Source organism: Salvelinus fontinalis, chromosome 9 (assembly GCF_029448725.1).
Source record: "Salvelinus fontinalis isolate EN_2023a chromosome 9, ASM2944872v1, whole genome shotgun sequence".
In the NCBI taxonomy this organism is placed as follows: domain Eukaryota; kingdom Metazoa; phylum Chordata; class Actinopteri; order Salmoniformes; family Salmonidae; genus Salvelinus; species Salvelinus fontinalis.
In genome coordinates, this window is record NC_074673.1 from 45,015,439 (window position 1) to 45,039,981 (window position 24,543).

Consider the following 24,543-nt stretch of genomic DNA (forward strand, 5'->3'; position numbering starts at 1 on the left):
CGTCTCAGGCACCTCCCCAGAACATTACCTTAAGTGTTCAGTTGGTTTGAGATCCAATGACTGAGAAAGCCATGGCATATGGTTTACCTAATTGTCATGCTCATCAAACCTTTCAGTGAGCACGCAGGCCATGCGGATGGGGGCGTTGTCATCGTATTGTGGCATAGCCATGGTAGCCAAAATAATGGCCAGACCAGCGTTTTTATACATGACCCTAAGTGTGATGGACGTTAATTGCTTAATTAACTAATGAACCACGCCTGTGTGGAAGCACCTGCTTTCAACATAATTTGTATCGCGCATTTACTCAAGTGTTCCCATTATTTTGGCAGTTACCTGTCCATTGCTCTACAGAAAGGTTAGTGCTCCCCTAGATTCTTGGGACGTCCATATACCTAAACCCTAACCATAAAATCTACCATAACATTAATCCTAACCTTACCATTTTCATTTAAACTTCAATGTGGTGACTTCAGAGTTGGACGTCCCATCAATTTGTTTGCAATACTCCACTAGGGGACACTGTAATCATTTTGCTGGAAGCCGGTCATGTTTACGGAAGTACAAGTGACGTGTCACTGTCTACCAAAGCATTGTGGGATCGAAACGGTGCTTGCAATGGTGACGGCTGGAGCCGTGAAACCTAAGGCTGAAACGGAGACATATTAACCATATAAATGGCACTAGTAGCTAGAATTGTGCTAATGATGATAATCTATCACACTAACGTCTAGGCTTTTTGTTGAAGATAAACTTATGCCGTGTCATCGCTTCGATTATACATACAGACGGATAGGACAAGGCAGAACACTGGAATATTGTTCAATGGACGCTTGTGCGGAGGTCCACAGCGTTTTTCTTTTTTCGAAGGAGCTGAATAAGTAGGCCGGGGACCAGTATCATAGGACTGCATTTGCATTCCTTATTATTTAAAGCTTTTGATATTTAGATCGAATACATCATCCAAAATGTCGACCAGTACCCCCGAAGCGGTGAAGAAATTACTCGAGAACATGCAGACGGATCTGCGGTCCCTGTCCATGGAATGCAAGAAGAAATTCCCCCCAGTCAAAGAGGTAGATATATATATGCCTGTCTAGCTAACTTTAGCTAGCAATCTCTCTATAGCTTTCACGCAGTTTCACTCTGTGTGTTATGTGGTGTTGTGATAATTTGCCACCTCACCACTGATGATACATTTTGATGCAATTGCTGATGTTGTCATCAAGTGCATCGAGTGATGCGACGTGACATGTATCAGATGAATAATATTCAGTTGTGACGGCTGCATGAATGTTGTGCCACGGTGTGACGTTAGGCTTGATCGGTAACATGGCTATATTGTCAGTTGTCAAATAATGAGTTTACATTCAATAATGGGACGTGCGTTGTTTTGTGTCTGTCAAGATCACATTTTTAAACATATATTTAATGATTCACAAAATGAGGATGTTTATTTGCCACTGCATCCAAAACGTTGTGATTGATGGCAGAGTACTTCTCTTCCGGGTTTAACTACTGACATGAACGCTATTATGGTCCTCTACTTCATGTGGAAAATGATACTGAACAAAAATATAAACGCAACATGTAAAGTGATTCCATGTTTCATGAGCTGAAATAAAAGATCAAAGAGTTACATACACACAAAACACGTATTTTTCTTTTCTGTGCAAATTTGTTTACATCCCTGTTGGTGAACACTTTTCCTTTGCCAAGATAACCCGTCCACCTGACAGGTGTTACCTATCAAGAATCTGATTAAACAGCATGATCATTACACAGGTGCACCTTGTGCTGGAGACAATAAAAGGCCACTCAAAAATGTGCAGTTGTGTCACAACGTAATGCCACAGATATCTCAAGTTTTGAGGGAGCGTGCAATAGGCATGCTGACTGCAGGAATGTCCACCAGAGTTGTTACCAGAGAATTGAAGGTTCAATTCTCTACCATAAGCCGTTGCCTCAAACGTTGAGAGAATTTGGCAGTGCATCTAACCGGCCTCACAACCACAAACCATGTGTAACCACGCCAGCTCAGGACCTCCACATCAGGCTTCTTCACCTGCGGGATCGTCTGAGACCAGCTATCCGGACAGCTGATGAAACTGGGCTTGCCCAACTGAAGATTTTCTGCACAAACTGTCAGAAACCGTCTCAGGGAAGCTCATCTACGTGCTCGTCATCTTCAACAGGGTCTTGACCTGACTGCAGTTCGGTGTCGTAACTGACTTCAGTGGACAAATGCTTGCCTTCGATGGCCACTGGCATGCTGGAGAAGAGTGCTCTACACAGATGAAACCCGGTTTCAACTGTACCAGGCAGATGGCGTTGTGTGGGGGAGTGGTTTGCTGATGTCTACGTTGTGAAAAGAGTGCCCCATGGTGGGGTTATGGTATAGGTAATATCCATTGAGCTGAGAGAGAATTTTGCAGTTAAGTTAATTTCCAGCAATTCTACACAGTTTGGTATGGAGCTGAGAGACAATTTTACAAATTTAAAACTGATTTCCTGCACTTTTACGCATTTTGCCATGGCTAATTCTGTGTTCCACTGCTCAAATAGTATTACAAAATCAATGTGCAAGTGCCCTGAATGCCCGGTTTAAAAAATATATATATAATATTATCCCTGACTATCTAGCTTTTATTTGATTGTTAGTTCTCAGATGGTATTATAAAAAAAAAATGCAATTTTTGCATGTTTTCTGTCTGGTTTTGTTCGTTTAAGTTGACACTGAAACTGTGTTTCCATTCTGAAAATTACCCCTTAGAAGGTCAGTCTAATAATTTTCAATACAGAAAAACCCTGCAATTAGCTCCAATTACTATAATTTTAGTTTGAGATTTTGACAATGAAGCCAATTCTCTACTTCCCCAGAGTCAGATGAACACGAACAGCTAGCATGCTAACTGTTCCTGTAGACTTCCAGTCATTGAGCTGACGCTAGTTAGCAATGGCTTATGAAACTACCTCTTAACTTCCTATATACTGGACACACATACTGGAGGCAGAGACATAAAAATGGTACTCACAATCGTATTCTGTTGCAGCTAGCGATATTCGTAAAAAAATATTTTTCACAAAAACAAATCCCAACAAAAATCGCGGACCTGCTACAGACCCCAGTTTGAAGCCCTGGCCTATATGACAAGAATTGCATTCTCCCTTGAACTCAAATGTTTAGGTAAAAGGAGTGAGCCTAAAATAATCGAATGAACTTGTTAATGGCCAGTCTTCACTTGCTTTGGAGATTGTGATTGAGGGTCTGTAATATAATCTCATTAGGACAACATGTTTTCATCTAGATATAAACAAGGCCACGATTGTCATGTTTGTATTAGTCATCCCACTAGGAGTCCACAACACATTTATGATGTCATGCCAGTGTAGGCCTAGCTCTCAGAGAAGTAATGCTGTCTCCACATTTTAAATGACTGCTCCTTTATGTTGGCCTGTGGGCCTCCACTCTAGACTGAGGTGAGTCAGTCAGTGCTAGGCAGCAGGCTGCCAGCTGTAACTCTACCTGGCTTTGTTTGTTTTTCTTCAGACCTTACCATGTGTAAGGGAGTGAAAGACTCGCTACTGCTCTTGGGGAAATACCTCTACAGTAACGGTAGCCTACTATTTCTGTCTTTTGTTTCCTGGCTAGAATCTGGTTGTACTACATGTAACCTTTGCTGGGCTTTCTAAGTAGGCTTTCTTTTAAAATTGATCAATATATCTGAATTATCTTACCTTTCTATTGGAACTGAGAATGTCAGTTGTGCCCTTGACTCTAATCTTTTCACTCAGATAGCCAGGTACGAGACACCTCCTTGACCAGTCTCACACACCCCTATCCCATTCATTTACCGCTGACAAGCTGCAAGCAGCTGTTTTCTCTACAGTTTTTCTGTGTTTTAAAAGGGCTGAGAAGAATCCCATTGATTTTTCTGTATCACAGCTTCACGCTCAATTCCTTTCCTTCTAATCTCATGTGAGATTCTCTGTTTGTTGTGCTCTGATCACTTTAGTCTGACAACACACACAGCAGCTCTCTGATGCATTATGGGCGATTCCAGGGTTTTGGATGTTACATTTGCAAGCAAAATCATAGTGTTAATGTCTCACAGAATGGATAAACAAAATATGCATTATGGTTGTTACATGAAATGCAAATGCTTTTTTGGGAGACTGACCATATTAGTGGAAGTCTGAGTTTGTAAGTCAAAATATGGTCAAAATATGGAGAGCCATTTTCATGCATGTTAACATTAGAACCCTCCCCCCTATGTTTGTTTTATTCACTGCTTTAGCACACTCCGCCAACCCCGATGTCCTAGCCGTGTCTCAAACCTGGCTTAGGAAGGCCACCAAAAATCCTGAAATTTCCATCCCCAACTATAACATTTTCCGACAAGATAGAACTGCCAAAGTGGGCGGATTTAGCCTGCAGAGTTCTGTCATACTATCCAGGTCTGTGCCCAAACAATTCGTGCTTCTACTTTTAAAAATCCACCTTTCCAGAAACAAGTCTCACCGTTGCCGCTTGTTATAGACGCCTTTTAGCCCCCAGCTGTGCCCTGGACAACATATGTGAATGGATCCCCCCCCATCTATCTTCAGCGTTTGTACTGTCAGGTGACCTAAACTGGGACATGCTTAACACCCCGGCCGTCCTACAATTTAAGCTAGATGCCCTCAATCTCACACAAATTATCAAGGGACCTACCAGGTACAACCCTAAATCCGTAACCATGGGCACCCTCTTAGATATCATCCTGACCAGCTTGCCCTCTAAATACACCTCTGCTTCAACCAGGATCTCAGCGATCACTGCCTCATTGCCTGCGTGCGTAATGGTCCGCTGTCAAACGACCACCCCTCATCACTGTCAAATGCTCCCTAAAACACTTCAGAGAGCTGGTCTTTCTAACCGACCTGGGCCGGGTATCCTGGCAGGATATTGACTTCATCTCGTCAGTAGAGGATGCCCGGTTGCTCTTCAAAAGTGCTTCCCTCTCCATCTTAAATAAGCATGCCCCATTCAAAAAATGTAGAACTAAGAACAGATATAGCCCTTGGTTCACCCCAGACTTGACTGCCCTTGACCAGCACAAAACCATCCTGTGGCGTTCTGCATTTGCATCGAATAGCCCCTGCAATATGTAACTCTTCAGGGAAGTCAGGAACCAATATACTCAGTCAGTTAGGAAAGCTAAGGCTAGCTATATTGCTTCCTGTAGCACTAATTCCAAAAGGTTTTGGGTAACTGTAAAGTCCATGGTGAATAAGAGCACCCCCTCCCAGCTGCCCACTGCACTGAGGATAGAAAACCACCGATAAATCTACAATAATCGATCATTTCAATAAGCATTCTTCCACAGCTGGCCTTGCTTTCCATGTGGCTACCCCTACCCCGGCCAACACCTCAGCACCCCCTGCAGCAACTTGCCCAAACCCAATCAGCTGATGTTCTGAAAGAGCGGCAAAATCTGGATCACTACAAATCAGCTGGACCCTCTCTTTCTAAAAATGATCAGCCAAAATTGTTGCAACCCCTATTACTAGCCTATTCAACCTCTCTTTTCTGTCGTCTGAAATCCCCAAAGATTGGAAAGCTGCTGCGGTCATTCCCCTTTTCAAAGGGGGAGACACCTTAGACCCAAACTGTTAAAGACCTATATCCATCCTGCCCTGCCTTTCTAAAATCTTCAAAAGCAAAGTTAATTAACAGATCACGGAACATTTCGAATCCCACCACACCTTCTCCACTATGCAATCTAATTTCCGAGCTGGTCACGGGTGCACCTCAGCCACGCTCAAGGTCCTAAACGATATCCTAACCACTATCGATAAAAGAAAATACTGTGCAGCCATCTTCATCGACCTGGCCAAGGCTTTCGACTCTGTCAATCACCACATTGTTATCGGCAGACTCAATAGCCGTGGCTTCTCAAATGACTGCCTCACCTGGTTCACCAACTACTTCTCAGATAGAGTTCAGTGTGTCAAATCGGATGGCCTGTTGTCCGGACCTCTGACAGTTTCTATGGGGGTGCCACAGGGTTCAATTCTCAGGCCGACTCTTTTCTCGGTGTATATTTTTTATTTATTTCACCTTTATTTAACCAGGTAGGCAAGTTGAGAACAAGTTCTCATTTACAATTGCAACCTGGCCAAGATAAAGCAAAGCAGTTCGACACACAACAACACAGAGTTACTCATGGAGTAAAACAAACATACAATCAATAATATAGTAGAAAAAAAGACTATACGATGTGAGCAAATGAAGTGAGATAAGGGAGATAAGGGAGGTAAAGGCAAAAAAAAAGTCCATGGTGGCGAAGTAAATACAATATAGCAAGTAAAACACTGGAATGATATATTTGCAGTGGAAGAATGTGCAAAGTAGAAATAAAAATAATGGGGTGCAAAGGAGCTAAATATATAAATGCATATCAATGATGTCGCTCTTGCTGCTGGTGACTCTCTGATCCACCCATACTCAGACTGCACCATTCTGTATACATCTGGCCCTTCTTTGGACACTGTGCTAACAAACCTCCAAACGAGCTTCAACGCCATACAACACTCCTTCCGTGGCCTCCAACTGCTAAATGCTAGTAAAACTAAGTGCATGCTCTTCAACCGATTGCTACCCGCACCCTCCCGCCCGACTAGCATCACTAGCCTGGACAGTTCTGACCTAGAATATGTGGACAACTACAAATACCGAGGTGTCTGGTTAGACTGTAAACTCTCCTTCCAGACTCACATTAAGCATCTCCAATCCAAAATAAATTCTAGAATCGGCTTCCTATTTTGCAAACAAAGCGTCCTTCACTCATGCTGCCAAACATACCCTCTTAAAACTGACTATCCTACCGATCCTTGACTTCGGCGATGTCATTTACAAAATAGCCCCCAACACTCTACTTAGACTACATCCAGTTTGCTATCACAGTGCCATCCATTTTGTCACCCCCATATACTACCCACCACTGCGGCCTCTATGCTCTCGTTGGCTGGCCCTCACTACATATCTGTCGCCAAACCCACTGGCTCCAGGTCATCTGTAAGTCTTTGCTAGGTAAAGCCCCACCTTATCTCAGCTCACTGGTCACCATAGCAGCACCCACCCGTAGCACGCGCTCCAGCAGGTATATTGCACTGGTCATCCCCAATGTCAACACTTCCTTTGGCTGCCTTTCCTGCCAGTTCTCTGCAGCCAATGACTGGAACAAATTGCAAAAATCTCTGAAGCTGAAGTTTTATATCTCCTTCTCTAACTTTAAACATCAGCTGTCAGAGCAGCTTACCGATCACTGTACCTGTACACAGCCAATCTATAAATAGCACACCCAACTACCTCATCCCCATATTATTACTTAACCTCTTGCTCTTTTGCACCCCAGTATCTCTACTTGCACATCATCATCTGCACATCTATCACTCCAGTATTAATGCTACATTGTAATTATTTTCACCTCCATGGCCTATTTATTGCCTACCTTCCTACTCTTCTACATTTGCACACACTGTGTATAGATCTTTCTATTTTTTGTTTATTTTGTGTTATTGATTGTACGTTTGTTTATGTGTAACTCTGTGTTGTTTTTGTCGCACTGCTGTGTTTTATCTTGGCCAGGTTACAGTTGTAAATGAGTTGTTCTCAACTGGTCTACCTGGGTAAATAAAGGTGAAATAAAAAGGAAAGGGTTGGCTGAACACAAAAACAATACATTTGAAAAGATAGTCATTTCCATTATTACTTTAAAGCGCAAAAATGGCAGTTATGGATGTTAGACATTCAAATCTTAAAGATGTCTTGATCCAAATCTATCATAACACATTTGTTGTCATTTGGAAATTGTTTTCATTTGGGATGCTACATTGCCTGTCCCAGTCACCGCCTCCCTTTACAGGACTGTAGAACATGCAAACAAGAGTCAAGACACTTCAATTTGGTCTGTATTGCTTAACAAATCATTTTTTAAAGTTTCACGTATCAACTGTTATTAGTTGGATGTACGGGATACACATGGTATACACTGTCCAGTGAAATGCTTGCTTGCAGGTTCCTTCTCAATAATGCAACAACAATAAGAAAATATAAGAATACGAACAAAGTAAATGGCTCGATAGAATATAATAATAATTTTAGTATAATACAGGAAGGCACAATTTATAGTCCAATATTTCCGTGTTTTGTAGAAGGGGGGATTAGGAGCAAGTGTTTAACTTGTGCAGTATTTAGCCATCATAATAGGAGTCTAGTTTCTGTGTGCTAAGGTTTGGAGAGGCAGTGGAGGTGGTCAGTCCAGTTGAAGTGTTCAGCAGTTTGATGGCTTGTAGATAGATCTGTGTCTATTGATTTGGTAAGGGAGTGAACAGATTGTGGCTGGGGTGTGTGGCGTCCTTGATGATCCTGTGGGCCTTCCTCTGGGACAGTTTTGAGTAGAGTCCTTAGTGTTCATATCTAACACTGGTGAACAGCTGTCAGTGGAAAACCAATCTCTGTCGGCCCTTTCTAAAAGCCATGAAATTGTCCGAAAGCATTTTTTTTTGAGTTTTGGCATCCTGCTTTGTAACTCCAACATATAACCTAGACAAGGGATAAGGAACTCCAGTCCTTGGGGGCCGGAGTGGTGTCACTTTTTCCCCATCCCTAGCAAACACAGCTGATTTAAACGCATTGCATTCTAAATTGAAGATGATGATTCATGGATTATTGGAGTCAGGTGTGTTAGTTGGGGCTGAGGCAAAAGTGTGACACCAATCAGGCCCCCGAAGACTGGAGTTGCCCACCCCTGATATAGACCTTAAGGATAATTATAACAGGGTTCCATTCATAAATGACGGACCTTATTAGTGGATGCTCAGGTTGACTTTCCCACGGAATTGCCCGTACACTGCAGTGTCTGGCGACTGTCTGTGAAACGTGGCATCTTCAGGAATACCGCAGTATTAATGAAACGGATCATGCACCTCCTTTACACCCCGCCTGTATGGCTGAATTTGTCACGAAGATTTCATCTGACAAAATAACAAGCAGAAGAGTAGAAACTTAAAGATCCAATGCAGCCGTTTTCATCTCAATATCAAATCATTTCTGGGTAACATTTACTGGGATCGTAATCAATTAAAATAGTCAAAAAGAAACTAAAATAGCTTCTTAGCAATGAGCAATTTCTCAAGCAAAAATTTTGCTAGGACTGTCTGGGAGTGGTCTGAGTGGGGAAACTGAACTTGATGTTGTTTAGCATAGAAGTTTGTAATTTACTGTCTGGGGAACTCCCATCACACCAAAACAGGGTGGAATTTAAGGCAGTCTCTTCAAACAGCTCTTATACTAAAATGGCATTATAATGTCACAGTATTATTCCAACCTTGTGGTGTAGAAATGTATATAAAACACACAATCTAGAATTTTGACTGCACTGGGACTTTAGGAAGAACTGACAAATGGTGAGACTATTGGATTCATTGAATTAGCCCCTTCAATGTAGGCTATACAGCAGCAGAACTAGTGCTGAAATCTGCAGCGTGTTTCTCTCTTCGCATGTTCTGAGACCATCTATGAGCGGCTGAGCTAATGATGCTGCTCTTGGAGGGAAGTAGGGATGGGCATTTGAAATATTTCACTATTAAAATAGTTTATATTTAGGAACTGGCTTGCGGGCGCAGCCTACGTGACTTGGGAGAGAGGTGCCACTCTGCTTGCTTGCAGCAGTGCGGGGATGGGCATGGGCCGATGTGTTTAACAATGTAGAGAGAGAGAGTAGCCATACAGACTTGCGCTAGTTAGATAACCTATGGCATCTACAAGTTTGTCAATCATGCCATCTAGTTGTGCCAGTCTTGACTGCATCAAATCGATGTAAAGAAGCTAAGATGGCTAGCTAGTTATCTTACCTAGGCTAATTGAGACTGTTTTGCTGCAATTCTCGTCCTTGTCTACAACTCCATTCAGATTAACCAATAGGGTTGTTCCATGTAATTTCAGCAAGCCATGACAGTTAACGTAAGTTAAGCATTATTTTGTTGAAAATAATTTAGTCTCTTAGAAATTAAGCTAATTGATTGCACCCTAATTGGCCATTTTAATTTATTCATATTACATTAAATAATTATAGCACTTAACATCCAATTTGAGTAATACATTAGTAATCCAAAGACCCCCCCCCCCCCCCGCAGGGACCACACACCACGCCAGTCCGTGGACGGCTTTTGACCACTTATTTGGAATCCTCATGCATTACTCAATGTTAGAAAAAAGTTTGGTCCAAATCGGATGTTGGGTACTATATTTACTCAATATTATGTGAATCCTGTAAATTAAAATGGCCAATTTGGGTGCAATCAATTAGCTTCATTTCTCAGAGATCAAATTATATTTCAACAAAATAATGTTGCAGGAATGCTAATCTTATCTGTTTCTAACAGAAACAATTTCAGAACAATCTGCAGTTTTATGCTTTTTGAGGTGGTGCAATCCAGCAGCCTACTTGATGGTTTTTTGTTGCAGCCTACTCTTTCTCATTTATCTAACTTCATTGATTAGCAGAGATGTAGTAGAGGGTAAACGCTGTTTAATCACCTTTTAATTGAGTTAATTTGCGTTAATTTGCGTTCCCAGCATTGACCAAAGCTCAGAACGCTTATATTCTTGATCTGAGTTCTAATCGCACCTGCCTCTTTGTGAACGAGTGGAATCATGAACAGTTGTTTGTTCATTATGTTCTCCTGCGCCCTCCGTACTTGCAGGACACTCTCTCAAACGGCTAACTAGCTAGCTTCCTGGCTAGAAGGATGACGTAAGAAGGTAGCGTTAAACGGAGCCTGACCTCAGCAGGAGCAAAAGAGTTCTCATCATAAATGTGCTTACAGAGTGTACTTGTGAGACAGACAGTGGTGTGGCAGACTGGTGATGCTGAGGCAGACTGAAATACACTGCATAGAAAAGTATGTGGACAACCCTTCAAAGGAGTGGATTTGGTTATTTCAGCCACACCTGTTTCTGACAGGTGTATAAAATCAAGCACACAGCCACGCAATCTCCGTGGACAAACATTGGCAGTAGAATGGCCTTACTGAAGAGCTCAGTGACTTTCAACGTGGAACCATCATACGATGCCACCTTTCCAACAAGTCAGTTCGTCAAATTTCTGCTCTGCTAGAGATGCCCCGGTCAACTGTAAGTGATGTTATTGTGAAGTGGAAACATCTAGAAGCAACAATGGCTCAGCCGCGAAGTGGTAGGCAACACAAGCTCACAAGAACAGGACGGCCGTGTGCTGAAGCATGTAAAAATTGTCTGTCCTCAGTTGCAACACTCGGTTCCAAACTGTCTCTGGAAGCAACGTCTGCACAATAACTGTTTGTCGGGAGCTTCATGAAATTGGTTTCCATGGCCGAGCAGCCGCACACAAGCCTAAGATCACCATGTGCAATGTCAAGCGTCGGCTGGAGTGGCGTAAAGCTCTCCACCATTGGAATCTGGAGCAGTGGAAACGCGTTCTCTGGAGTGATGAATCACGCTTCACCATCTGGCAGTCCGACGGATGAATATGGGTTTGTCGGATGCCAGGAGAAGTCCCCGCAGCACTGTTCCAATTTCTAGTGGAAAGCCTTCCCAGAAGAGGAGGCCGTTATAGCAGCAAAGGAGGGACCAACAGCGTGTTAATCCCCATGATTTTGGAATGAGATGTTCAACGAGCAGGTGTCCACATATTTTTGGTCCTATAGTGTACATGTAGGAGGAAGCAAGCATGCTGCAATACACAGAGCGAGAGGAAGCAAGCAGAGAGAGGTTAGTACAATGTTTCCCCAACGTTCCCACGTGGGGTCCCCTGAGAGAATCTATACTAAATTTACCAAACAAACTAAGATATGTTTCAATATGAGCATCTCCACATGGCCTATCTTCCGTATAGACCTACATTAAAATGCAAACGATACATTATTAAAAATGTCATACTTTTTTTTGTTTATATCGATCGTTGTTCGTCTTATCTTGATCGCCCACTGGAGTTGATAGTTTACCGACTTTTTTTTTTACTACTACAACACTGCTGATTAGAGATCTTCCACGTTGCTTGCTACCCGTGGTGCCATTTTGATTGGCCGACAATATCAACATTCACATGTAACCTGTGTAGGCTACGGTGGCTTTTTTATGGGGCGCACGTCATAAAAACTACATTCAAAAGTTTGTTGTTTTATTGAATTAAGAATTTCAAATGTCGAGGTGTAGCAATGTCACATCGACAATTTAATTTCGACAAAGCCTTTTCATTGTCGAAGTAGGCAACAAAAATGATCAAATAGCAAAATGAATACTCTCGCAATTATTCAAATACTAACGTCTGTTCGAATATTCAAATATCCGTGCCCATTCCTAGAGGAATGTAATGAGTTTGCATTCAGGCTGGTGCAAAACACTAAAAACATTTAGTGAAGTTGGGCCTACCAGTGTGGCCTGGTCCTCCCACCATTTGCCTTCAAGCTGCTTATAAGTTTGAAACTGTCAGCTTGTAGTTTTTGGGCTCAGTTGGGGGCAATTCCACGTAAACAGAACAGTGCTGAGACTAAGATTTTATGTCAAACCAAAGTCTAAACAAACCATACCAACTCTATGCACAAGAACTGAACAATTTCCCCAGAAAATCTTACAATTGAAGAACTGTGCAGATGCTAAGTTACCAAATGGTAGATTTCTTTTTCGAAAGATTGCCATAGATTTTCTGTTAACTACCAAAATGACTGAAGATTACGGTCATTTTGGTCAATTACGGGTAACTTTGCAACCCTACTCTTTCCTTTGAAATCCCAGCAATCTGCTTCTGATTCAAGGCTCTCTGACTCGCTTAGTTATGTGACTGGTTGAAATCAGTGTGGTTCAATGCTCTTGATCTTCCTACAAGGTTTCAGCGGGAGGCAGTTCATTGTTTGCCTGGATTGCAGAACCCATAGCAAGTTTATTTTTAAACCAGGCATGTTAGGCTATAACCTCATTGTCATAACGTTTTGTAATCGAGCATTGTCCCCTACCAACAAGATAACAAGACTAACGTCATGATGAGGAAGTGTCCGCAACCGCTGCTTATCTATCCCCCCCCCCATCAACAACACCTAGAATAAGAACCCGTATTTTTCCCCCGACGCGGACTTTATTGTCCTTTTGTGGAGTTAATGTTCTCAACAAAGGAACTGTCACCTGCCTGCCTGCTTCCCATTTTGAATATGAGCCACAGCCAATTGAATTTTATTTTCATTCACATCGTAGCATCGGTATCTATATATAAGTTTTGGCAAGCTTTAAAAGTGGCTACACTAGAAGGATTGGAATGCATATTGGAGGAAGTTCTGTGTTATTTTATTGCCCCGTTAAAGCCCTCCGCCTCGCTCCACACTGAGAACAAAGGAGATGAGGGAGACTTTCATTTCTCCAGATTAACTTTAATTGGCGGTGTGGCGTGGTGATCGGACCTGTAGTTCTCCACTTTGGCTCAGTCCACCCTCTGAAGTATTAAGGCCCTGTTGCCTGGTAACCAAAAGTTTCAAAAGGTTGAGTCCTGTCCTGTTGAATCCCATTCTTCTTCCGTGTGTCCCTGTGGCAGTTCAAATGAAATAGGAAGTGATATATATATTACTGTATAAAAGGTAGGAGAGGTCAAACGCTACAGCGTAGCGCAGTACAGCAGCCACGGTCAGATAGGATAACAGAGCGTGAGAAACTAAGTGGTTTAACGTCATATGAATAGGGGTCGACTGGTTAGTGTCGGTATTCATATCAGATGAATGACATGCTGAGGCGTTGCACACTGTTCGCAAGCTAGGCCTTTTGTGGTCACGTTACCTGAACGAAACCCTTGCTTAAGCTTTGCATGTTTGAGTACGGAAGAGAGGCAGTGACTATAACAGGATGTTTTGTCTTCACTTGGAACACCAATCCAATATATTTTTTCAATTTAACTTGGGACTAGAATTGTGAGCAGTTGCCAAGAAACAATGTCAACACACTTCTTTCTGGCAAATGTGGCACTTGACGTCATTTCAATTCTGATTATTAAATGTAGGGAGTCTGTGAATAGTTTTTTGTTTATTGGTGTGTTCTTCAGAAAAGGGCATTTTCGTGGTGGGGTCAACCTATGAAATATTGGACACTGGCAGTATGTTTATGTAGGCTATAGGCCCAGTCCGTATCACGGTGCATAGGCAATTGTTAATGATCTGCTTGCTGTTGTGGTTGGTTTAGCGATGGGAAGAAAAGAACAAGGCAAGAGAAGCAGGGAAAAAGAGCGATGGAGAACGAGGGGGCGACGTTGGAGAGGGAGAATATCTTGACAGCTGCAGTTGCTGTAGAGAGATAAAGAGGCCTCTGTTGACTGCTGAAAGCACAGCATACATTCCCTCTCTCTCCTTCCCTCTCCCTCTCCTCTCTCTCTCTCCTTTCCTCTTCTCTCTCTCCTTCTCTCTCTCTCTCCTTCCCTCTCCTCTTCTCTCTCCTTCCCTTCTCTCTCTCCTTTCCTCTTCTCTCTCTCCTTCCCTCTCTCTCTCCTTCCCTCTCCTCTCTCTCTCTCTCTCTCCTTCCCTCTCCTCTTCTCTCTCTCTCCTTCCCTTCTCTCTCTCCTTTCCTCTTCTCTCTCTCCTTCCCTCTTCTCTCTCTCTCTCTCTCCTTCCTTCACTCCCTTGCTTTCACTTTCTCACTCCCTTCCCCACAGTCGCTCTTCTCCTCCCCATTACTTTCCTCCTCCCCCATCTTTCTCTTTTCCCCCCTTCTCTCCGTCTCCTCTCTCATCTCTCCCCTATCTCACACCTTAGCGTCTCACTTTCGGGGCTCCCGAGTGGCATAGCATCTGTGCTACAGACCCTGGTTCGATTTCAGGCTGTATCACAACCGGCTGAGATTGGGAGTCCCATAGGGCGGCGCTCAATTGGCCCAGCGCTGTTAGGGTTTGGCCGGTGTAGGCCGTCATTGTGAATAAGAATTTGTTCTTAACTGACTTGCTTCGTTAAATAAAATTAAAAAATATATAAAAAATGTCAGGCAGTACAGCTCCACAAAAGAGAAATCACTATGGTTCCCTCTGTGTCTCCTCTCAGGTAAAGGGACTTACTCAAGGTTAACTGCTTCCAGACATCAATGTTTCTGGCCACGCTTGTGTTCTCTGCCCTCTCCTCTGAGGATCATTAGTAAGGACTAGGAGATGTCTACCTCAGGTATAACAGTGGAGGTGGTAAAGCATCGTCAGCGGTCTCATCATAAGGAACGTATAAGTAGATGTAATCTTAATGGGCCTCTTGTCTGTGCTTTCCTATAGGCTGCCGAGTCCGGGATCGTCAAGATCAAGACCATCGCCGCGAGGAACACCGACATCTTGGCGTGTAAGTGAAGGAGGAAGGGACACCCATAAATACCTTGTGTACGTTTGTGCGAGAGAGATGTTTTTGCTGAACCAGTTCTCCACGTACAGATTGGTGATTAGACCTAATTCAAACAAGCGAAGGATGCATTCCAAAAGAGTTGCCCTAGGTGTGGTTGTGTTCTACAACAGCCGCCTGATTTGATGTGTGAACTGTGTCCGTGTATCGTCTCCCCCTTAGCCCTGAAGGAGAACAGCTCGGAGGTGGTCCAGCCGTTCCTGATGGGCTGTGGCACCAAGGAGCCCAAGATCACCCAGCTGTGTCTGGCTGCTGTCCAGAGACTCATGACCCACGAGGTGGTGTCTGAGGTGAGGAACACAGGACCACTATGGGGCTAATCCTAACTTCCGATGTTTCACTTAGTCATGTATTGATGTCAGTGGGAGACTAAAGGGATGTTTTAGGCTCGCCCCTAACTCTTTTATAATCACTTTGATTAATAATCCATTAGAATTGCATTATCAATGCGTATAATGCATGTACCGTGGTGATTGAGAAGGCAGAAATGAATTATTTAGGAGGGAAATGGTCCTAGCTGATGTCAAACCTGCTGTGACTCATATTTTTAAGGCCAGCGCAATGCACACTGTGCTAAACGCTGGGACCGTTGAAAGTGGTGGTGTGCTCTCTTGTTCCTGCATGGTCGCTGCTACACAAAAGACATCTACGTTTTCATTCTAAGCCCGTTGAACAGTGCTTTGGTCTGGATGAAGGCCTACATTTTGAAGTCAGGGCAGGGCGAACACATTATTCTGACCCTGGGCTTATACAACTTTAAATACCACCGACTCTAACTGAGAGGGTGGGTTTTCTACTTTTTGCTTCACACTGCAGTGCAAAGCCTCATCTCTGTAAAAACACTACCTTCACCTCAACATGGAACCGAGGCTATTGTGACTGGTCCTTCCCGATTGAGGCCAATTTCCTTGACTTGCCTGGTGTTATCAGGGATACCTTGACCGCCCAGCTAGCCGGCTAGGATAAGAACACCCTGACTGTCTCCCTGCCTGACTGACTGTGACTGACTGTGTTCACCATGCCTGTCTGGCTGTGTTTACATGCTATCAGCAGACTCCCTGCCTGGAGCCTTTCAAAAGAGGCTTTCTGCCACGCTCCAGCACCTCCCCTCTATATATCACTGTCTGTGTGTCTGTAAGCCCAGGGCTTAACTACTAGGACGCACTTTTAAATGGATAGTTGTTGGCTCCCAAGTCTCTATGGGAACAGCTAGCATGTCATTGTGCTAACGCTAGTAGCACTGCACCCCTCTCCCCCTGTTAGTAGCAATGCATCCAAACCCCTCCCCCACCTGCTTCCCCTGCCACCACGGACATGGGGAAGAGGAACGAAGCTCCTGCAGTATTGATTAAATGTCTTGGTTTTAGTGAGTGAATGTGTGTCAGTTTTGCCTTCGGAAGAAAATGACCTGTCATGGTTCCCGTTTGCTGCCACATTTGAAGGACAGGTTATTTATTTTCTTCAACTGACTACTTCCCTCAGTTCCACTGGTTTTGTACGAGTTCTGTTGGTTTGTTCTGACCTCAGGATGTGACACAGGGAAAATGTGTGAGTCACTGCTCTGGAGTGCCACAGTTGCTGGGTTTGGTGTAATGAAGGCACGTGCCTCGCTGACCCTGATGTATTCAGAGCTGGTCCGGTCGGCTGCTCCCCTGTGTGTCTGTGTCTAATTCTTTGTTGATCTGTGTGTATATGTCTGTGAGCTCTAGTGCTGCTGTCACTTGCTCTGTTCTGTCACATTCCAGTTGATTGTGACCGTGACTGTCACTGCCTGCTTGATGTACAAGTAGGCTACAAGTCTGTGTGTGTGTGTGTGTGTGTGTTCATCAGGCTGCAGCAGGGAACATCATTAACATGCTGTGGCAGTTGATGGAGAACGGGCTGGAGGAGCTGAAGCTGCTGCAGACTGTCCTAGTGCTGCTCACCACCAACACTGTAGTACATGACGAAATACTCTCCAAGGTACCCCAAACTGCACACTATATACAAACACCAAATGTTGTCATGCGTGTACACAGTCACACATCATACAAACACGGGTATCTTGCCTCATGTTACAGGAGGTTAATATTTGCCCCCACATTGCAGACATTTCATATATTCACAGTCCAGTCAGATAGCCCATGCTTAGTCCCACACACGTCTCATATTTATCCTTGGAGTCATGTACTGTTCTAGTTGGTTTCCACGTGCATGTGAATCCAGATGTGTGCCTTAGTCAATCTGTCTACGTTCAATTGCCCATACTAACATACCACTTAGAATGTATTCCCCAGTACAGGGCTTCATAGCCTGTGTCTCCTCTCTCCTCGTCCCTCCCAGGCCATCGTGCTGTGTTTCCGCCTGCACTTCACCAAGGACAACATCACCAACAACACGGCCGCCGCCACCGTGAGACAGGTCGTCACCGTGGTCTTTGAGAGGATGGTCGCCGAGGACGAGCGCTTCAAAGGTCAGGGTCGGGTCTGATCATTGGAAAATGAGTTATTCTAGGACTGAACCGTTTCTGTCCATCACTATTCTGCATCACACTTTCTCTCTCCTACCCTCCTACTCTAACTTTGAACCTGTCACAGAGTAAGGGAAGGGAGTTAGTTTCTCCTTAGATTGCCTAAAGCTGCTTATCTGGTGATTTAAGCCTGAGTTCAATGAATACATAATGAGTTTTTGTTTGGCCCTGTCAGATTTCACACTGCTGTCTTCCCACTCTGCCACTTGGTTTAGTATGTGAGCTAGGATTGAGAATCACTATTTAATTAAGTGACTTTTCCCTCTTGTAGTAGGTGTTGGATCGGTCTTTTCTGAGTGTGTGTTATTTGATGGTATGTGGATTGTTTGTTTGTTTGTGAGCGATTGATCCCTCCAGGCTTGTATCCACAGCTGTGTCCAATGACTGTCTCTCACATGTGTTCTTCCCCCCCCCCCTCCTCCTCACCTCCGTCTCTCTTCCAGGCATCGTGGAGCAGCCTACTCCAGTCCAGGGTAACACGAACCGGAGGTCTGTCAGCACCCTGCGGCCCAGCGCTAAAGACGCCTACATGCTGTTCCAGGTATGTCCTCCAGGAGACAGTCCTCCAGACCTCTCACTGTACCCCACCTGCACCCTCTCGCCCATCAGAAGAGGGGGTATAGATAGGGTTTACTCTATGAATGAGGGCAGGAGAAGGGAGGGAACAACTTTGTGGAATGAAATACAGCCAGGCTGTCTTTATACACAAAAGTATGTGGGGACCCCATCAAATTACTGGCTTTGGCTATTTCAGCCACACCCATTGCTGAGAGGTTTCTAAAATCAAACACACAGCCATGCAATCTCCGTAGACAAATATTGGCAGTAGAATGGCCTTACTGAAGAGCTCCGTCAATTTCAACGTGGCACCATCATAGGATGCCACCTTTCCAACAAGTCAGTTCATCAAATTTTTGCCCTGCTAGAGCTGCCCCGGTCAACTGTAAGTGCTGTTATTTTGATGTGGAAACGTCTAGGAACAACAACGGCTCAGCCGTGAAGTGGTAAGCCACACAAACTCACAGAATGGGAACTGCGAATGCTGAAGCGCGTAGCATGTGAAAACCATCTGTCCTCTGTTGCAACACTCACTATTGAGTTCCAAACTGCCTCTGGAAGCAACATCAGCACAATAACTTTGTCGGGAGCTTCATGAAATGGGTTTCCATGGCCGAGCATCTGTACACCATGCGCAATGTCAAGCGTTTCGGCTGGAGTGGTGTTAAGGTCGCCGCCATTTGGACTCTGGAGCAGTGGAAACGCGTTCTCTGGAGTGATGAATCACGCTTCACCATCTTGTAGTCTAAAGGACGAATCAGGGTTTGTCGGATGCCAGGAGAACGCTAGCTGCCTGACTGCATAGTGCCAACTATGAAGTTTGTGGAGGAGGAATAATGATCTGGGGCTGTTTTTCATGGTTTTGTCAAGGACAAATCTTAACGCTACAGCATACAATGACATTCTGCACGATTCTGTGCTGCAACTTTGTGGCAACAGTTTGGGGAAGGCCATTTCCTGTTTCAGCATAACAATGCCCCCGTGCACAAAGCGAGTTCCATGCAGATATGGGTTGTTGAGATTGGTGTGGAAGAACTTGATTGGCCAGCACAGAGCCCTGACCTCAACCCCATCGAACACCTTTGGGATGAATTGGAATACCCACTGCGAGCCAGGCCTAATCGCCCAACATCAGTGCCCGACCTCACTAATGCTCTTGTGGCTGAATGGAAGCAAGTCAGCAATATTCCAATATCTAATGGAAAGCCTTCCCAGAAGAGTGGAGTCTGCTATTGCAGCAAAGCGTGGACCAACTCCATATTAATGCCCATGATTTTGGAATGAGATGTTCGACGAGCAGGTGTCCACATACTTTTGGTCATGTAGTGTATGTACAGCCTAGATTTACAGACTGTATCACAGAGGCAATGCTAGTAGCTGTCTCCAGCTGTCCTATGTGCATGTCTATATTTCTATGTTCGTGTGTGTGTCTATCCAGGACCTATGTCAGCTAGTGAATGCTGACGCCCCCTACTGGCTGGTGGGGATGACAGAAATGACGCGGACGTTTGGTCTGGAGCTCCTGGAGTCAGTCCTCAATGACTTCCCTGGGGTCTTCCTGCAGGTAAACACACAACATAATACACAGGATTTTTGCAATCGCAATTTGTTTTTGCAGAATCACCAATTCCCCAAGCGAGGGCTTGCAATTCTGACCAATCATTAGAAAAATAGGTTTCCGCATGGTCACGATACCAGAATTTTGACTTCAATTCCAGGTTTAGCATCACGATACTCTATACCAAAATGATACCTCAGCAAAAAAAATAACATGTATTAGCTGAAGTCTAAATAACCACTGGGCTTTATTTTCTTTGAGCAATGTTGATAACTGGTAAAACGACAAATAGAGTATCTTCTATTCAATATAACATGTACTTCAAAAATCAATCACCATATTAAGGGCGAAAGGTAGCCTAGCGTTTATAGTGTTGGGACAGTAACTGAGAGGTTGCTGGTTTGAATACCCTAGCCGACAAGTTGAAAGATCTTTCAATGTGCCCTTGAGCAGGGCACTTATCCCTAATTTTCTCAATTTGGGCCGTACTACTATGGCTGACCCTGTAAAACAACACATTTCACTGCAACTATCCGGTGTATGTGACAATAACATATAATTTCTATTGTTATTTAAAAAATGATGACTGAAGAATATCTTACACGTTGCTTATGCAAAACCCTATCTGAGACTCGGAGCATAACATTTAATTTGATACAGACGGATGCCAGCCAGACGGATGCCACTCATCAGTAACAGGCACATGACAGCGCTTGTAGTTTGCCAAGAGGCACCTAAAGGACTCTCAGACCATGAGAAATAAGCTTCTCTGGTCTGATGAAACCAAGATTGAACTCTTTGGTCTGAATTCCAAGTGTTACGTCCGGAGGAAACCTGGCACCATCCCTACGGTGAAGCGTGGTGGCAGCATCATCCTGTGTGGATGATTTTCAGCGGCAGCAACTGGAAGACTAGTCAGGATTGAGGGAAAGATGAATGGAGATAAGTACAGAGATTCTCAATAAAAACCTGCTCCAGAGCATTCAGAACCTCAGACTGGGGCTAAGGTTCACCTTCCAACAGGACAACGACCCTCAGCACACAGCCAGAGCCCGGAATTGAACATGATCTAACATCTCTGGAGAGACCTGAAAATAGCTGTGCAGCAAAGCTCCCCATCCGACCTGACATAGCTTTAGAGGATCTGTAGAGAAGAATGGGAGAAACTCCTCAAAGACAGGTGTGCTAAGCTTGTAACGTTATACTGAAGAAGACTTGATGCTATAATCACTGCCAAAGGTGCTTCAACAAAGTACTGAGTAAAGGGTCTGAATACTTATGTTAATGTCATATTTATTTTTTATTTTGTAAAAAAAAACTATTTGCTTCGTCGTTATGGGTTATTGTTTGTAGATTTATGAAGGGGGAAAACAACTATTTAATGCCTTTTAGAATGAGGCTGTAATGTAACAAAATGTGGAAAAAGTGAATGGATCTGAATACGTTCGGAATCCACTGTAATTACTTATTTATTATTTAGTAATTGAAGGTGGAAGTTCAAACATTGCAGACTTGTAAAATACATTTCCGATGCAACAGCATACTAATCAGCTACCAATGTGATAGCCTATACAGGACAGCTGTACTAATCAGCTATCTGAACCTACATGACATTAGCCATCCACGCGCTCTCCTTGCTTGGATAGAAAGTTGTGAGTAAAACTATTAATGCCAAATAATAGTCAGCTCATGCTCAAAACACTAGCTTACTGGAAATGGTTTAATTATGCGGTGTACTATCTATAGCTATATACCGTATTTATCTGCTATTTATAAACCTTTTACAAAAAATTACATATCAAATAGCCGAACAGTGAGGGGGAAAAAGTAGTCGGTTTGAGGATAAATTCAGACACTATATTTTTGAACTCAGCAGGTTTTGCTGGCTAAAAGCCTACACTAATGGTCTGCAGTATTCAAGGTAAATTAAATCAAATTAAATCCAACTTGAGCGACTACCTTGTTCTCCTGGAGTCCTCTTTCTTTTGTGCAAACGTTTTCACCACGGCTTGTAGGACCTACAGGCCGTGGGGAAAACATTTGCACCTGGACCAGGCTGCGGGCCAGGCTGTTCTATACTGAGTGTTGCCAACCCATACAGTCTTCCCTGAGGCATATTGTGCATTATATTGCGCTGCACACAATTTTAAACGTAGTCTTGAATGATGCGTGCCAGGATATAAAAGGGATAAGGGACTGTTGATATTTGCAACACCACAACTCAAATGCCGGTTCACCAGTATGAAAGAAATCGCAAACTGCTTTTTTTGTTCAAGGCCTCAAGAACTGATTATCTGTTTGCATCTCGCAATTTATTGGCTGTCCTGTATCCATACCATCTGTCCCCAGAGCTTCCTGTACAGTTCATCTCCTTCTGTATCATGTTGAGGCTGGCAATTAAGGAGAATGAGAGGCTCAATTAAAGACATTGCAGAACTGCTGTATTTGAAGCACCCCTTCCTTCTGTCCAGTTTCCCTGATGTTGCTACGGCAATCAAGCTGTTTTTACCATCCCTGTAACTGTCGCTTCTACGGAGAAATTGTTTTCTGATCTTAAATTCTACTAAGAACTACCTAAGAAGCTGTTCGGTCTGATATGCGTTTTTTGAAAACCTGAGGAAGCTCCAGTCATTGCGCTGGCGCTGTTGTAGCCTTGACCACGGACATTTGTTCACCGATATCCCCTTATACTTTCAATCTGTTACTTTTTTTTTTGTTCAAGGCCTGAGGCACTTTTTCAGTGCCTAAAGAAAAACTCTGCTTCCCACTACATATGGGAATTAAAAAGGTTTAGGAATTACTTTTTGGAGGGTTACTGTCAAAATGATTTATTAAATACATTTTAAAGACATTGATGATATGCACATGGGGCCCCCATAGGTACGACAGTGAGACCGTAATACAATAGGATACAGTAAAGTATAGTACAATATAATGCAATACAATTGAGTATTATATGCGTTGAAGTAGAATACTATGTCATCTCACTGTAGGTGTGTGTCTTGTATTTGTACTGTGACCCCCTACCTCCTGCTGACACCACCCATTGCCCTCTGACCTTTAACCTCTGCCCTCTGACCCCTATATAGCACCAGGAGTTCAGCTTCCTGCTGAAGGAGCGTGTTTGTCCGCTGGTCATCAAGCTGTTCTCCCCCAACATCAAGTTCCGCCAGGGCAGCAGTGGCGCTGCCTCCCCTGCCCCTGTAGAAAAACCTTACTTCCCCATCTGCATGAGGCTGCTCAGAGTGGTGTCTGTGCTCATCAAACACTTCTACAGTCTACTGGTGAGTCTCTGGGGTTATCAAACACGTCTACAGCCTACTGGTGAGTCTCTGGGGTTATCAAACACGTCTACAGCCTACTGGTGAGTCTCTGGGGTTATCAAACACATCTACAGCCTACTGGTGAGTCTCTGGGGTTATCAAACACGTCTACAGCCTACTGGTGAGTCTCTGGGGTTATCAAACACGTCTACAGCCTACTGGTGAGTCTCTGGGGTTATCAAACACATCTACAGCCTACTGGTGAGTCTCTGGGGTTATCAAACACGTCTACAGCCTACTGGTGAGTCTCTGGGGTTATCAAACACATCTACAGCCTACTGGTGAGTCTCTGGGGTTATCAAACACATCTACAGCCTACTGGTGAGTCTCTGGGGTTATCAAACACGTCTACAGCCTACTGGTGAGTCTCTGGGGTTATCAAACACGTCTACAGCCTACTGGTGAGTCTCTGGGGTTATCAAACACGTCTACAGCCTACTGGTGAGTCTCTGGGGTTATCAAACACGTCTACAGCGTACTGGTGAAAGTCAGTTACAGTAGTTACTACCTAATACTGTGTTCTCTGTACCTAAATCATCAAACACAACTACAGTCTAGTGGTGTGAGCCAAGGCAGGAACTATAGTTTGGGTCAATTCCATTTGATTTCAGTCAATTCAGAAGGTTAACTGAAATTCAAATTTTCCACAAATCCTGTTGTCTTCTTATTGTAGAGACCTCCATATGTGGATAGTTGTCTTGGGGATCTGAGGATGGAGGTGTGTTTGTCTGTGTTGTAGGTGACGGAGTGTGAGATCTTTCTGTCCCTGCTGGTGAAGTTCCTGGATGGAGAGAAACCTCAGTGGCTCAGAGCCGTGGCTGTGGAGTCCGTTCACAGGCTGTGTGTACAGCCACACCTGCTACGGTGAAGAGGAGGAGCATACACACATCACTGACCTCACCATACACCTCTGACACTAACCCTACCGCACACACAAACACACACAACCTCAACAATCTCCGTATTCTATATCTTTTAAGAAATACTTTGCTACACCCTCTCTCTCCCCCCTCCAGGTCTTTCTGCCAGTCCTATGACATGAAGCAGCACTCCACCAAGGTGTTCCGGGACATCGTTAACGCCCTGGGCTCCTTCATCCAGTCCCTCTTCATCGTCCCCAATACAGGCAACCCTGCTGCCACCAATGCCCCTGCTGGTGAGGA

General features: G+C 44.0%; 1 protein-coding gene across 2 annotated transcripts in view; it reads left to right on the forward strand.

The window, feature by feature from the left end:
- The first annotated feature begins 570 nt into the window (after positions 1-570).
- Positions 571-24,543, forward strand: part of mon2 (MON2 homolog, regulator of endosome-to-Golgi trafficking) — a 53,329-nt gene continuing 29,356 nt past the window's right edge. For both annotated transcript variants that reach the window (XM_055934568.1, XM_055934569.1), the window contains exons 1-10: positions 571-1,076; positions 15,312-15,375; positions 15,595-15,722; positions 17,263-17,394; positions 17,755-17,884; positions 18,385-18,482; positions 19,938-20,063; positions 23,147-23,341; positions 24,120-24,244; positions 24,397-24,536. In XM_055934568.1, the coding sequence (XP_055790543.1) occupies positions 969-1,076; positions 15,312-15,375; positions 15,595-15,722; positions 17,263-17,394; positions 17,755-17,884; positions 18,385-18,482; positions 19,938-20,063; positions 23,147-23,341; positions 24,120-24,244; positions 24,397-24,536 (1,246 nt within the window). In that variant the 5' untranslated portion in view covers positions 571-968. The remainder of the gene's footprint in view (positions 1,077-15,311; positions 15,376-15,594; positions 15,723-17,262; positions 17,395-17,754; positions 17,885-18,384; positions 18,483-19,937; positions 20,064-23,146; positions 23,342-24,119; positions 24,245-24,396; positions 24,537-24,543) is intronic.